Source organism: Plectrocnemia conspersa, unplaced genomic scaffold, assembly GCF_051122295.1.
Source record: "Plectrocnemia conspersa isolate PC_06_02 unplaced genomic scaffold, ASM5112229v1 ptg000006l, whole genome shotgun sequence".
NCBI classification, from domain to species: domain Eukaryota; kingdom Metazoa; phylum Arthropoda; class Insecta; order Trichoptera; family Polycentropodidae; genus Plectrocnemia; species Plectrocnemia conspersa.
The window spans coordinates 9,619,151-9,636,789 of record NW_028277170.1 but is presented as its reverse complement, the minus strand read 5'-3'; the positions used below and the strand labels follow the sequence as shown (position 1 = coordinate 9,636,789).

Here is a 17,639-nt window from a genome sequence, read left to right as displayed (position 1 = left end):
AAACCGTGATTTTTTTCTGTTTTATATGTTAAAAAATACTGGTCTTGCATATGAAGGTCCTTTGTATCATTGACAAATTAATACTTGATAGAATTTCACCTAATTCTTTTTCATATATATTAAGGACCATATATTTAAAATCATAAATCATCGATTATCCACTGTAATATTGAATTGTCAATCAAAATCAAACCTTATTTTTATATATAGAAATATTTTTTTTATTAAATGATAACACTGCTTTTTTTGTGTGAACTCAATATTTATTATACACGTAAGATATATGTATGTAATATATACATACATATATATAGCTTTCTTTAAATTTATATTATTTATATGCAGGAATTCATCGCGATTACACTTACAATTCAAAATTTCGGCAGTGATGAACCTGCCATGGTCACTGCCAAAAGATAAAATTATGAGTTCTAATCGTGATTAATCCCGGAATTTAAATAATATATATATATAATTGTATATTGTAACTTATTATCAGTTACTAAAGAAATCAAAAAATGTTTACCATCATATCATATCACTCGTTTTAGGGTGTCTGAGCTACATATAATAAATAGTGGCAATATTGTGAGTTTTAGTTATTACATGAGTAATGTAACCACACAAGCGTGTGAATCAATACCCTTTATACATCTTTTATATATACATATGTTATCTTGAATCAATAACAGACACGTATTTTTATGATTATAAATAATAAACCACAAACGCAAGACATTGTTAACTTATGGTTTGCGAGAAATCACCACTAATAGAGCAGCAATAAAATCACTAACACTAAAGTGATAAATGTTATATATAAAAATGTATGTATGTCAGAATTCTTTAATATCCGATAATCGTAGATATGAAGTAGAAATTAAAATAAGGATCCAAATGGTGTAAAGGAATGGGGGATCTCGTGATATACACAGAAGCAAATCATTTAGAGGTGTTTTAATTTTATATTGTGAGATTGCCTAATAACACTCTGGGAAGAATTACCACGTACAAAAGATTTACGAATTGGTAATAAATATACCAAAAACTAAAGTAATTACTGATGTTAGAGCAAACATATTACCAAAAACAAAATAGATACAAAAATATACTCAGAAAAATCACATATGCAGAGCACTTGAACAAAATACAAGTAAATTTATGCCAGAAATATTATTGTTCAACCATTGGAATGTATCGTGTTATTTGATTATGTAATGAAGGCACAAATATGATAAAAAATCAACCGCAGTGAGGTTCGTACAAGGTAAATTCGATATTTTAGTGAGTGATTTAAATTTACATTGAGTGATATGCCACGTTATTCAGAAACGTTGGTCAGAAAGTAATTAGTAGTAAGATTACATTTTACTTTCAGAAGTGATGATAACATAATAAATTATAATACCTTGTAATTTTTTCTCTTTTGACAGATCGATCGTGTCTATTGGTAGATCGCATCTGTCCTTATCTACCAGTATATATACGTTAATCACCTGTCTCTTCAACTAGTCGATATTTGTAAGTAAATAAAAACATACGTTCCCGTTTACTAGATGAAAAGCTCACAACATAAATTGAATCACATTGAAATACATTGCATGTTCATAGTAATATTGTCTTTATATAAAACAAATTTCATATATATATATTTTAGCAAATCATTTTAAAAAAATATTTATTTAACTCACAGTAAATATGTCATAGCTGATATTAACTCTTTATAATATCACGTATTTACAAATTAATATTTAAAAAATGCATCATTATAGAGTAATTTTTTTATAATGCTATTTTCTAGTTAAAACTGATTAAGTGGATAATCGATAATTTTTAGTACATAAGTATTTTTCTTTAAATATGTGAAATTTGTACCAAATATATAATAAATATAGTACATCGTTCAATCCTATATAAAACACCGGTAAATATTTTTCATGTTACTTCTTAATTATATTATAAAATAATTCACAACAGATCACATGTCGCTATATCGGTACAATGAAATATTAAATAAAATAGAAAAAATATCATCTTTTTTCTTTCACGTTACCAAAAATAATTTGACTAAACCGTTACATTGAAATAAATCATGTTAAAAATTAAACACGTTTTTGATTTGTATGTTTTTGACGACAAGCAGAAGACTGACCGTGTGTGTTTTTTTATCTATGCTAATACATGTCATGACTACTGCTGTCTGCTAAAATTTCCTAAACATCTAGTTCTCTAATTCAAAACGATATCACATTTATTGTTCCCCCAGTTGGCTAATGCTCGCCGATTGGTTGAAAGATTCAAGGGCTGCTGAAATATTCAGACGGTGGGTCGGTATAAGTTAAAGCCCTCTCATTCATGGTAGTCTGTTTTTTCGCTAGAAAATATATATAATCTAATGTTCTGTCTATGGCACGAAGTCTTTTTTCAAGGTCCGGCGTTGCTAATATCATCACCTGTAATTAAAAAAAATTATATAATATAAAGTATATATATTTTTTTGCACTACGAAACAAAATAATATCTAAAGACAAATTATGCTTCAAAGATTATCAATCAATATTTAACATTGTTTAACATTAAAAAACTGACTTTTGTAAACGAATTGGGAACACTTTTAATGTAAAAGTTCAGCGTTAATCCACAAAAAATATCGGTTTGACTTATGGAGGAGATACTAAGATAACCAGTAATCCTTTCAAAATCAAACTGGAGAGATTAATATTTTTGTTGTTAATGATAAACAATTTAGAGACGTTGTTAAAGCTAATTACAAACAACTGTTCAGATACTTCTGCAAAAGTTGGATAAATTAAATTAAATTGTCCGACGCATAAACTGCGCCATTTAGTGATCGCAAATCACAACTAGCGATTTAAACATAAATAAATTGAGAATGGAAAGTTTACTTCAACCTCAATATTCTCATTTTATTTCCCCTACAAATTATTATGATTATATACAAAACCCTTAAAAATAATAAATTTTATATCAAATATAATTTTTTTTTTAATTTTTTAATTTTTTACAACCAAAATAGGTTAATTATTAATATGAATCAATCAAATATAAATATTGACAGTGATTGTTTAGGCAAGTAAAGATATACATTAGTCATGTTAAATCGCATCCTTGCTAAACAAAATTGTTTATACCGCAAAGCAATAATTTTTATTGTGTGTTTCTCACCTTCAGTTGAGTCGCAAGCGGCAAAATTGCCACGACCCACCACGTCCACGACGGGCCATCCCTCAGCATCGTCCAATGCTCCTCTTCGTCAGGCATAACCCCAATGGTTTGTGTAATTTCGTTTTTATAATTTAAATCCATGTCCTTAAACCACAACCAAGCTTTCCGCCTTACATTGTCGTGCAAATCGATCACCGCCTTCTCCCTCATCACCTCTATGCAGCTGTCTTCCACTATTTCTATACGTGCCATGTCGTATCCATCTCTCTCGCCTCTCGCCAGCACCCTGAACCTCTTCAACCCTACTGTGGACAGTATTGAACAACCGTTTCCCATCAGAACGCAATCCTTAATTTCTAAAACTGTACCGAATTCGGCATATCTATTTGGACCCGTTGCATTTTTGTCCGAGCACGCTGCTATACCGAATTGCCGCGTGCCTGCTTCTAGACACCTCCTCACCATCAGCCTATACCTGGGTTCGAATACGAACAGCGGACACGAGACAGACGGGAAGGCGGTCGTACATACAAACACCGGTATGTGCGGCTCGCAATTGGTCGTTCCGATTATTTCTAACGTGTGACTTATTTTCCTAGCTATGTACTCTGTGGGTATGAAGTTGCGCATCGCTTCTTCTATGAACGTCGTTATGCTCCTATGGTTGTCAGATAAATATTCTGCCAATGACTTCATGCACAGTGGACAAGATGAACTGTAGTCCAAACAGCGTTCTAGGCATTGCAGGCAATATGTGTGCCCGCACGGCGTAGTTACAGGACGCCACAACGACCGGCAGCAGAGAACGCATTCAAAATCTGATTGGTCTACTAGAATGCTTTCCACCTGCAGCTCTGTCAGACAAGGTGACATATCTAAAATTCATGAAAAGTTATTAGCATACATTCTGCTGCAAATGTCTATGTTAATAAAGCAAGTGTGAAAGAACCAAAACATCGCAGAGTAATGAAAATCTAAAGTCTATTAGAGCAATGTTATATATAAAAACTACTGTGGGTAATATTGTTTTAAATATTCTATCTACAAAACATCAACTGAATAAGGTAAAGAGATGCTTAAACCTGCTAATAGTAAAAAAAATCTGAATAGTATATTGTATTTATTTAATATTGTATGAAATATTAAGCTAGCAAATTTTAAGTCAATTAGAAAATAACATATTAGATTCCTAAACTAGTACAAGGTCATGAAAAAGCATTATAAATTTTATTAAATATATAATTTCGGATGCGTACCTGAATATTTTTTAACTTCGGTGAATATATGATTTAAAATAGTGTGCAGCTCTGGAGCCTGCCAGTCTCCACTCTCATAATCCCTTTGATCTATGTTGGGGCTACACGCCTTGTGATTCCTATGACTCTTCGATTCGATTTGGTATTTGGATAGTTTTATCTTGTTAAATGCCGACGAGAAACGAGATCTCTGTATTCTGACCAGGCAGACTTTCAATCTTCTTTTGCCTCTTTGGTGACGCCTCTTTAGGGATATAACTAACCTCGACAGACACTGTAAATAAAACAAAACAAATTTGAATATTGCAAATAGATCACTTTTTTCTCTACAACCATATTATTAGCTTATAATAATATAATACACTTTAAACTGTACCAAACTAGAGTTGAGTTGGGAATACCGACAAAACTCACTTGGATGGTAAACTGCACAATTACTTAAAGTCAAATGAAACCAGCGAATTATTAAAAAAAACAATTTTTGCGTCTTCTAGGATCTAAAGTTTATTTAAAAAAATTTAATCTTGTATGAAAACAAATTTAATTCTTCGTGAAAAATACTACATTGACTAAAAGCTGTGCTAAGCAATAAATAGGGTTTAACAATAACTGGATCAACTGCACTGTTGAATAAAATAATATGTTTTTATATTTATTATTTGGGTTATAAGTTTTATTAAGTGTTACACGTAGCTATATTTATTATTTACTATAAACGCCTGATTTAAAAATGCGAACGAATACATAATTAATGTTCGGCTAAAATATCAGTTAACATGTTCTTGCCATGTCATTCGAATACGTACCAGTGTGATGTGCTTCTTGATCAACTGAGTGCTGTGACACAACGACGCAGATACGCAGAATGAGGTGAGAGCTTCTTCTGGTTTATTCAAGTTGAAAAGGACGACGCCCTTCACAAAGTGACCCTAGAAAAAAAATGTAAATCAATTGTTGACTCAATCGCTGGCTATTGGGCAATAGTTCAAGTCATTGTTGGTTATACGTAAAATCAGAATATGCGCGCTTTTCAATGACTCGACTGTAGCTCGAGCCAAGGTGAACGAGGACATTAAAATAAATGCAGCTACATTCCAATAATTTTGAAAATGCACATCTGGATGATAATACAGACATTAATAGCCTAAATGTCTGGTTAGAATTCTTAGAAAATAAAGTAAATAATATCAAAACTAGACATAAGTTATTTTTTTTTTAAATCAGGCAAATATTAATTTTGAGAAATTCATCCTAAAAATAAGACATGTTAAAAATTGAAATTCCACCTAAACAATAATACATTTTTCGTATTAAAAATATTTCTTTAATTTTGTGAATATCTTAGGTTTGCAGACTATATTTTAACAACCTATATTTGATTTAATTAATTTTAAATAATAAATATAAAAGAGGGGTCTGGGCCTAGCAAAGAGAATAACTTTCACAAAAGCACTCAGAAATGTGTGAATTTCTATATATTTCAGAAATGCTTTAGTCACGCTATTTTATTTTTCTCTAAAAGGAGTTTCAAAATGGTTCCAAAAAATAATTCACGCATGCGTGAATAATGGCTTACTCCCATTTCTAGCACTTGATCTACATCGGGAACCTCTCCTACTGCCCATGCAGTGTGTGTTGAGTTGCTTTTTGGAGTGCATGTGTGTTTCTCAAGATTTTGTTCGTTTATTTTGTAAGTTAAATAAACGTTAAAAAAATACACATGAATACTATTCAATCTTTTATTACTAATTTCGTTCTATGCTTCGACTTGCGCTGTCTTGATTTACTCAATATTTCCTGGAACGTATCGAGGGATGAGTGTATTTTGAATATTAACAATCAAATGTGACATATTTCGAGTATAAAAGTGCAGAACTCTAAAATAAATATAGACTAATGCACAGTGAAACATAATTAGGGCACATTTCCACCTTTCTTAGTATGTTAAATAGAAAAATTGGCGAGGAATATTCTTATGTGATTCACAAGAGAGGATTACATGCCCAATAAGTGACTGTGTGGTGCACATTGTAGTTGGGCGGCGTCATTTGGCTTTTCTTTTTTATAAATGATGAAGGTCGGACTGTAACAGTGAGCGCTATAAGTGCATAACCGATTATTTTTGTCTCAAAATCGAAGATATTGACGTGGAAGACACGTGGTTCCAACAAGACGGCGCAACTTGATACTTATCGAGTGCAACGTTGGATGTTTTGTGGGAAAAGTTCCCAAGTCGCATTATTTCGCGTTTTGGTGGTGACGTAAGCTAGCCAACGAGATCATACGATTTACCGCCGTTTGATTATGTTTATAGGGTACGTTAAGAGTCGTGTCTACGCTGACAAACCCGAAACGTTGGAGCACTTAAAAACCAGCATCCGCCAAGTTAAGCCGAGATACCGCCCGAAATGTACAAAAAAGTCATTTTTAGGATCGGCGGCTGCAAAAGGTTTAGAGGCAGAGGCAAAAATTGAATTAATATTATTTTTTATAATTAATTAAATACATTGAATGTATTTATTGTTATTTAAAAAAAAACGTGTTTTTTTATTAATAAAAAGTTTGGTAATTAAAGTTGGATATTCATAAAATTAAATTTAGTTCCGTATTCTCAAATATAGACTAATACAATATGTACTATCAATAAAACATAACTGTAGTTATATACGAAATATGGTAAATAAAATTACTAAAAAATATTGTTTATATTAGGTTTTATTATAAGATTTTTCTATAACTAAAATAAATTACGTGCGCTTAATATTATTTAAGTCAACTGACTGTAATTTAACAATGATACTAAAATAAAAAAATTTAATTGAAATATAGGAAAAATAAAATATATTAGTAATGGGATAAAAATACAAAAATGTAACTTAATAACGTATACAAATTGCGACCTAACGATATTATATAATGTTATGAAGTTGATTGCTATAATTTATTTTCAGTAATTCATTTTCGTTTTCTCTGTAGAAAACACACTTCAAAAACCATTTCATATAAAATATAATTATTATTATATAATAAATACCTACATTAGCAAGTTTGGAAAATACTTATTCAGAATATAACAAAAATAAAGTATATATGAAAATATTTTATTATATAAATATTTCCTTACCTATATTTAAACTTGTTGTTGCTTTGAAAACAATCATTTAATTAACGGTAAATAATTAATATACTATAATATAAAATCTGAATTATTATAAGATTAAAATAATTCACAAATGTCAAGCTTTAAAGGCATTATATTTAATTTCTTTTAAAATTTAATAAACTGCAATGAATGTGCCGTATACAAAAGATTAAGGATCTTGAAAAAAATCTTACGTCTCAACAACTTTTGATTCATTAGTAAAGGCAAGCTATGTGGTGAGTATGTGCCGCCTGGAAAAATCCTTAAAATTGCCGCCCCCCTGCCCCTTCCGATACATTTTTTTTGCAATGGCATAAAATCAGCATTTCTTAAAATAATAAATTAATTATTGTTAAGCTCTTGCTATTTGTAGATTTACATAAATTTTAGTTTATTCAGGGTTAAGAACCACACTAGACGATTCCATCGCGAATATGCCGCCCCCAAGCAAGTGCCGCCCGGGGCGGCCCGCCCCCCCCCCCCCCCCCATAGCTACGCCACTGGTATCATATTTAATTTCTAAACAAAGCAAATCTGTTTAGTGACGTTGAATTTATTAAAATGTGTTTTGAAAGTATTTTTTTATAGCTTTGGATAAAAGCACAGATGTTACTGATATGATTTCTTTCGAGGAATTATTAATAAATTTAAAGAACTGACTTTCCTAGGTTCACTGAAGTTTTTCCAAAAATTATATGAAGCAGAAAATACAGCATTAGGAAGACTTCGCTTGACTATCACATGTTTTATATATTCACCGTTGGATAGATACAAAACATATCGATAATTACTATTTCATGAAGTATCAATGTTCGTTTCGTTCTACGTCAAAAAACGACTTTATAAACATCGCCATTAACAATATAAATTTAATAAAAATCAAAAGTATAATTCACCATTAATTTCAAGTTTCTGAATCCTCTGCAAACTAGCTAAGGAGACACTATGTATAAATACTTTACTGCAGTCAAGTGATTAAGTCATGAACTTAAATGGAAAACCTTCACTTGATTTGAAAGATGATGGTTTAACATTTACGACCCATTTACGCCACGTAAACAACAAAAAATATGCAGCTGTAATTTTTATTTTATCACGTGACTGAGAGTAGATTTAAAATTTTAGAAAACAGCAACTGAATTTCAGTATATTTGCTACTATATTTTCAGTCGACATCAATATGTTGCATGAAAATTTGCAGATATAAAGTTTATTTATAGTCCATCCACTCACTGATGGGGAATGTTTTAATCACATAGTATAATATTGTGTTGATTAAATAAAATAAAGCTAGATCGTACATATTATATTAGGCATAGAGTATATCTTATATGTTATAAAAAAATAATGAATATATACAATTGATCTTAGATTTATTGGCAAATATAATTAAAGAACAATTTGTGCTAACAAACGTGAGGCAGCTTCTTCGGATAAGGATGCTGAGAATATACATATATAATAAATTTCAAATAATCATAGAAATATTATTTAGACAATTATAATGTTTTCAATGAATAAATCTAAGGATTTATAAATTTAATGATTGATTTTTAAAGTTGAAAAAATATTGTTATAAATACATGTTAAATTGTATGACATACTTTGCAACTAACCTATTATATTTTTTTAGAAGAAAACACTTTAGGTCGCAAGAAATATATATTTTCGCTATCTATAACATAAAATCAATAGAACGACATAATAAACAGAAACCGATTAAAAGATAAAAATGAAGAATAAAGCCAATTACGTATGACCCAACGAAATGAAAGATATTATAAATACCTCCTGGTATGTATAGTAGAAAATAATTACGTAAATTGTTTTTCGTTTAAAATCTAACGTAATGTTATTTCACTCCATTCGAAGCCATTTTTTGTAACCCTAGTTTTGTGACATTGTTTTAGGACGTTTATGTAACATTTCTTTGAGCGAAACGAACAAGTTAAATTTGAACAATTATCTGTGACGTAACGATTCCTTTTTCAAACGCTTTTAAGAAGTTGCTTGAAATAAAAAAATAACGGTCTAATGAGTTAATTGGAACTGAAATAAAATTATTTTTATCGGCAATATTCATCCCAAAGCTTTTGTTCTGTATCACGTTTACCTTTGAACATTAGTTCCATACTTTCGTATAATTGTTCTTTACCGTCTATACGAAACTCGTTCGTATGTATGTCATCGGTATGGTACTGTTCAGTTACGTTAACGATTATTACATAACCGCAGCCGGTTCAGTGCAATAAAAGGTTTACGTAAAGAGTATTGTTGTTTGCGCCCATCTCTCCAAATATAAAACAAAATTTAAATAATTAATCAAAAATAAAGATGATCCTATTTTTAGATATTTTCCCCCTGTAAAATTACTATTGTAATATGTACTATAAAAATATTATAGGAACATAATGTACGAGAGATCATTTATGTATTATTAATGACCTAGTATGAAAATGTATTCACCCGACTTCAATAGCAGAACAATGAAATTGAATTTACGCTAATGCTTTGTGCTATAATTTTTAGTTTAATACCTCTAAGTTAAATACTAGTTTCTACATGTAGGTAAATATATAAGGCATAAGTGGTTGATGAATCTCTACACTAAACTTTTAATATCATTAACACTGTATTAGGTACGACTTATTTTTTAATAGCGAAACACTGGTATTACATAAAATATATTTTTTTTGTAATCAAACTAATTTATTTAGGAATTTATTACTTCTCAAAACATAATATGTGAACAACAATCGGGATTCAGAGAAAAGCATTCCACTGAAACTGCATTACAAGTAGTGATAAATGATTGGCTGTTGGCTAAGGATACAAACAAAATCATTGGAGCAGTTTTCTTGGATTTCAAGAGAGCCTTCGAAACAATAGACAGAAAAATAATGTTAAAGAAATTGGAGAGTATAGGTATAAGTGATATAGTTTTAAGATGGTTTAATAATTACTTATATAAAAGAAAACAAAAAGTTAAAATAAATAATGTATATTCTGAAGAGAAATTAGTGTCTTATGGAGTACCACAAGGGTCTAAATTGGGACCATTGTTATTTGTTTTGTATATTAATGATATAGTTAATAACGTGAAAAAATTTAAAATTCCTCTATTTGCGGATGACACATTAATGTATTGCATAGGTGATAACATTAAAGAAATTGTAAATAATTTAAATAATGAATTAAGTATATTAGAAATATGGTTAAAGAATAATGTACTTAAATTAAATGAGAATAAAACTAAATGTATGTTTATTAATTATAAAAATGTGTTAGATAATAGTACCAAAATAGTAATAAATAACTCTAGTATAGAAATAGTGGATAATATAAAATATTTAGGAGTAATTGTTGATACAAAATTAAATTTTAAAGAACATTCTAATTACATATTAAAAAAAATTAGTAGAAAAATAGGTTTATTATCTAGATTAAGAAATATATTAAGTATAAATACAAAAAAAAAATTATAATAGTATAATATTGCCCCATTTTAATTATTGTGCAACACTATTAAATATGTTAAATAAATTAGATAAACAAATGTTGCAAAAATTACAAAATAGGGCAATGAGAGTAATTTTAAATAAAAATAGATTAACTAATTGTAAAAGTATGATTGATAGATTAGAATGGTTGAATGTTCAAGAAATATTGAGTATGAATGTTTTAGTATTTATATATAAGTTAGAAAATAATATATTACCAAAATATTTTAATAAGAAATAAAGATGTACATAAATATAATACTAGAAATAAAGAAAATTTAAAGAAAATTAAGTATAAGAAAACGAGTACGGCTAGGGGAATTATGTACGGAGGTTTTGATTTATATAATAGTCTTCCAAGAGAAATCCGAAACAGCAAAAATATAACGGGTTTCATAAATGGAATAAAAAAACACCTTCGTACATATAGAAATAAATTATAATATTAAGACTTTATTATTGTATATTTTCATTTTTTCTTTCTGTTATGTATTTTTTATATATTTTTATATATGTTTACTAAATTTTTTAGATGTAAAGATTAGCTATTAAGCTAAATAAATTAATAAAATAATAATAATAACTGTTTAGTATAGTAAAATCGTTTACTTGCCTTTGTAAATCGTACATTATGTTATAAAATATATTTGCACTTTTAACTTTTAAAGCATCCTTAACAATTATAGGTAATCAAATCTCAAAATAACGTTCGCCAACACGCTTAAAACAAAATGTAATAAATAAAAAATCCTTTATTAATTAGTGCTCTGCATCCCACTTATTGATTTTAAGGATAGTTTATATAACCGATTTTTATGCTAAAATGTAAATATTAAGCATGATATATATTTTATAAATACTGTTATCTAAAGGTCGTACAAATTATAATGGATTGAGGTACAACAATAATAACTAAATATCTGGAAACCATACGTCAACTCGCCTTCATAATTATACTCATCGTTATTTACATAATGTAAAGTAATAAAAATCTAATACCGGTATTCCAAAATTAAATTTTATAATTACCGATTTATCAATATTAAAATTATGCTACAGAGTGCTTTTGAGATTAAAACGTAAGTATTTTAATATAAGATAACATCTCAAACATAATGATAATCTTTAAATCGATAACTTAGCAGAATATTAAATTATACTATATTCTTTGTATATATCTCTAATAAAATGTATTACATATAAATTCGTATTTTAATTTTTTTAATCGAACATTTGATGTATTTCATTAATTATAAACAATAAAAATTAAATGTTTACTTCAAAATCTTTTGCACCTTACGATGACTTTTTTTTCACATTTGGGCGGTATCTCGGCAAATGCTGGTTTTTAAGTGCTCCAACGTTTCGGGTTTGTCGGCGAAGACTTTGGGTAACTCCACAAAAATAATCCAACGGCGATAAACCGCATGATCTTGGCGGCCAGTTGACGTCCCAAAAACGTGAAATATTTCAACCTAGGAACTTTTCACGCAAAACATCCAATGTTACACTAGATAAGTGGCAAGTTTGAACCACATGTCTTCCAAGTCAATATCTTTGATTATGAGGCAAAAATAATCAGGTATCATACGCATATAGCACTCACCATTGAATGTTACAATCTGAGTTTCATTGTGTGCAAAAAAGTGAGGCGCAATGACGCCATCTGACTACAATGCACACCAAACAGTCACTTTTGTGAATCACGTAAGGTTCTTCCTCGCCCCATATGCGACAATTTTGTTTATCAACATACGAAGAAAGGTTAAGCTGTGCCTCATCAGAGAAATCAGCATCATTTTCTTAAAAACTCAGCACCAACTTCCTGTTGCTCTAACATCCAATCTACGTAAATTATTTTCTGTTAGTTTTTGAGTTATCTGAATTTTATACGCGTGTAGGTGCAATATGCAAAATGCGCCACTGTATATCAGTTCAGGTATTATATATTATATTGAAAATTATACTTCCTTTTCCATTTGCTGATGGAAACGGTATTATTATTGCATATATATTGTTTATTATCATCATCAGTTGCAGACCATGCTTAAAATTTTTGTGACAGTTAAAAATGGACTAGACCAAAAATTAAAAAATATATTCTACATATTTTGTTAAACAAAAATTCCGCACATTATGCAATTTTTGTGTGTTCAAAAATCCGGTCACTGTTTTGTTAAAAGAACTTCGTTTTCGAAAACCTATAAAGGATAATGAATATATAATATTGCGGAGAACTGTTAAACAGAATGCAATTATAACTACTGAAACGTTGGCAGTGAAACTATATAGTATTTGTACATAATAATTTTAAATAAGCTGCTTCAAATGACAATAAATGGAGACAATTTTTAGCAAATACTAAATAGAAATGAATTTATATACAAAGAAAGTAAAAGTTTCTATGTTCGCAATCTCACCAAGGCGAATCATGAAACAAACATAAAACCATTCGAAAAGATAATAAATCTTTAACCCTGTGATTTTTATACATATTCATACATATATGTACCCAGTGCCCATTGTTAATTATTTATTAAAAAACTGAAATCTTGTTAATTATTTATTTAAGAAAATAACTGAGCGTAAATTAAATTGAATCTATTTAATGTAAATATTAATAGTAAATTCCAAATTTTGGTCCGATTTTCGTTCGACAAATTTTCGCGATTCTTTTCCCTGTTGTTAGAATATATGCTTAAAAATCATCCTCTGAGTAATCACAAATCAATGTAAAAAGTCTCAAATGTAGTCCAACGAGTTTGATGAATAAAATTGCCGAAATAGTCTTCAATTATTTTTTTAATCTTTTTCGTGAAGTAAAACTCCACGAAAGCGAAGATCATGTATAGCATAAACAGTGCAATTATAATAGAGCTCAAAGTTCTGTAATCTTTCTTCAAAAACTTATATTAGTATTTATATTTCATAAGATTTTTACAGCTCCACGAGCATTTGCGGTTAACAAAAAAAAAAAATACGAGTATTTGTTTACTAGATTAATTTAACAGTGGGTCAATGGTTCAACGGCGTATAATTTTGCGAGATTTTGCTTCTAACCTATGATTCGGTTAGGATTTGCTTATAAATTATTTGATCAGGTAATAATTACTTAGAATCGTTATACAAGTAACAAAACATATTTATTATTCACTTTTGCACATATGAAAAGAGCAAATTTTGCATGTACAATGGTTCATAAATAATAGATTATTAAATTTTTATTAAACATGTTATGATGCTTTCAAGTTTTCTGTTAATTCTTTATCTCATAGTAGAAAAACATTTTTGATGTCAATAATATATTGAGACAGGTGAGCCGTTTCCCACGTTCACAGACAAAAGACGAAACAAGAGTGGTTCTTAAATCTTTCTTTGCCATTATTATTTTGGTTTCTTAATAAAATTATTTCTGAAATGTGGACTTTGAAATTTATATATTATGACTAAAATTAAGTCTTTCTTAGATACAACTTTACAAAAATGACATTTGTTTTATCTGCTATTCCGCATCTATGAAATATGAAACTTTAGATCCATCGAAATGTTTAAAATATATCAACAATAAAGAAAAAGCTTTTTAATAAATTTTACTTTGGAATATAAAAAAAATCTTAATGTAAAAAATTACCCAGAGAACCAGGTATTTCACCATAAATTAATTTGACCGGATATTTGGATGCCCTAGTTCTATGACACAATGTATATAAATATATATCAGGCGGAAGCGGTGAGATACTTTTCCTCAGAGTGAGTGAGAGATAAGAGCATGCGGTCAGTATGCCACAAGTTCTATTAAATACCCACAACCACAAATGTTAAAAGTCTTAAAAATAAATAAATAATATAAATATTCTACTCACTTGACTCCACGTTGGCCTCGACTTCACAATAGATTCAGCATCCTCCAATGCTTCCGAATATCTGCTAATGCTGTTAAGGACTTGAGATCGTACTGCAAGAAGCTGGTGGTTCTTCGGAGCTGAAATTTTACATAACAACAACTCTCAACATTCAACATAGCCAAAACACCGGTTTGTAAATACACGATAAAAGTATTTTAATATTTAAAAAATCACTATGTATAATATTTATTTATGTACTCAAAAGTAACATAATTCGTGGTACATTGTATCACGAACGCAATGTACATATTATAAATATATACATACAAAAATATACATTAATCAGATGGTTCAATGTAAAAACAGCAATAAATAGACAAAAAGCGCAGCAAACTTTATAAATGATATTATTTAAAAGTTCTTGAATACATTTATAAGTACAACCGTAATTAAACAATATACGATAAACCCATTTTAATGGTTTTTGGTTGAATTAAAAGATGTATGTATATACAAAACATATACTAGTTACCAGTCGAATAAGCCGATGTGTGAAGAGCGCTGATTTTAGATTTTAGAGAAAGGCAATATTCTTAGTAGTACAAAAATTTTCGATTGTGTAAAACAGGAAAAGCTATAGCGAGTCTTGCAAATAATAATTTGTAAGGCAAAACTCTTCTAAAGTAAGAAAATAATAATTTGTTTATGAATTATTTTAAGTTCGAAGAAATTTCAGAGAGAATTGTATATTATATCTGAATATATTTAAAATAAATAGATAATATATAATGTTACAATCACTGGATAGATGGACAAGGATGACAATAGCTAACAAGAATAGAAGGTTTAGTTCCTTCATAAATTATTCTGTCTTTTATTCTCTCAATCGATCAATAATAAACAATGCTCTTGAAGGCTTCGAGGGCTTTTATATATATATATATATATATATATATATATATATATATATATATATATATATATATATATATATATATATATATATATATGATATATGACTTTTATATTGCAGAATAAAGGTTGCAGAGATACTTTTTGCAGATCAAGTTATCTTAAGAGTATTGGAATGACGCCATGATGCAAAAAATCCCAAAAAAGCTATTCAATACTATCTTTATTTTGATGACTTGATTTATTTTGATTTATAATTGAACTTCTCTGAGTATTGGGTATGAGATCAAATTTAAGGAGCACGTAAAAGCTAAACTTTAAAATTTAACTATTTATTATATTTTATTATTAAACTAATAAATAGTACATCAGAAAGAGAGGTGTAAAAATAAGTCATAAATAAATAAAAGAACTGCAAGAAACTAGTTTTAATCACATGTGTTGAGCGAAAACTAGAAATACGGTGTTCCTTGTTGATTAATATATTAAACCGTAACTAAAGATATGTGGGTTATTAAATATATTGAACTAATAATCAAAATAGTATTTCTGTGAATATTCTTATATAAATTCATTTACACGTTTATACGTACGTATTTAACATAAATTACATAATAAGCAAATAAAACGAATCGATTCAATTGATATGTTATCATATTATTCGTTGCTCTACCAACGTCGATCCTATCGTGAAACATATAATACATATATGTTTGTACATGGGCTTGTATCAATCAATAATTACAACAATTTAAGATTCTTACATGACAATTTTTATGATCAATCAAAAACTATTCTAAATTTTATTTCAATGAGAATAGTTACAAGTTAGTAAAAAATATTTGGAAGTAATAATTTACTTTAATAAAATTTGTAAAGTAAAACTTTAATAAAGATATATATATATATGTATGTAAATTTACAGTATTATTCTGTCTCATCATTATTTTTTTTTTCATATGGTAGGTATATGTATGTATTATATAGAAACGTAATTGAACTTTAGATTTAAATAATGCAATAAGTACTATACGTCATAGTCTATCGTAACAACTAATAAAATAAAATTATCAATGATTTCTTAGTATTTATTAAACAAAAAACTATGAATAACGAAAACAAAGTCGACGGTGATTTGTCTCAAAGATAAAATAACGATATATGTATAAAATATTATAGAAATGATTATTTTTATAAATACTCTATTTTATTTTACTTAAAATTTTAATGATTTATTTTCTTTGAATAAATATAGATAAATAAAATGTTGGAAGCTTTGATACAATAATTCTGATAACCCCTTTTTCACATCATCTGCATTTTAAATATTTTTTCCGTCTATGAAATGTTGGTGATCGGAATGTGCAAAACCTTAGTCAAGTTCCTCGATTTTATCGAGAGTCAATTTCGTCGTATTTCTGTTTACAAGTGCAAGACTATTTTTTCTACTTCCTTGTGCGATCAATCTAGCTGATCATGAAAGAAGCTTGCTGGTATTGTTTGGCCAGGTTAAATATTTCCATATTGCAATATCCATTTTCAATCCCACCATACACACTAACAATTTTTTTAAATAAACCTGGACTTCGAGGTAGATTTTGCTACCACTGCTTTTTACCATGATTGTTATCGTAGAACGCCCATTTCTCATTTCTGGTTATTAAACGATCGAGAAAATTCGACCAGCTTCAAGATCCAGAATCTCATGTGATATGGGGACATGCGCCAACTTGTTTTCCTCGATCTATTCGTGTGAAATCCATACACTCTGTCTCCATGCCTTCCCAATATTGACTGA

General features: G+C 28.8%; 1 protein-coding gene across 2 annotated transcripts in view; it reads right to left on the bottom strand.

Annotated features, from left to right (window-relative positions):
* Positions 1-241: 241 nt before the first annotated feature.
* The window catches only part of LOC148234189 (LON peptidase N-terminal domain and RING finger protein 1), a 67,790-nt gene continuing 50,392 nt past the window's right edge, over positions 242-17,639 (bottom strand). The window contains exons 3-7 of one of the 2 annotated variants that reach the window (XM_088187899.1): positions 14,948-15,066; positions 5,249-5,371; positions 4,443-4,716; positions 3,187-4,061; positions 242-2,453 (exon numbers count right to left, since the gene is read on the bottom strand). In XM_088187899.1, the coding sequence (XP_088044025.1) occupies positions 2,298-2,453; positions 3,187-4,061; positions 4,443-4,716; positions 5,249-5,371; positions 14,948-15,066 (1,547 nt within the window). In that variant the 3' untranslated portion in view covers positions 242-2,297. The remainder of the gene's footprint in view (positions 2,454-3,186; positions 4,062-4,442; positions 4,717-5,248; positions 5,372-14,947; positions 15,067-17,639) is intronic. The other variant, XM_088187900.1, reaches the window with a different exon arrangement.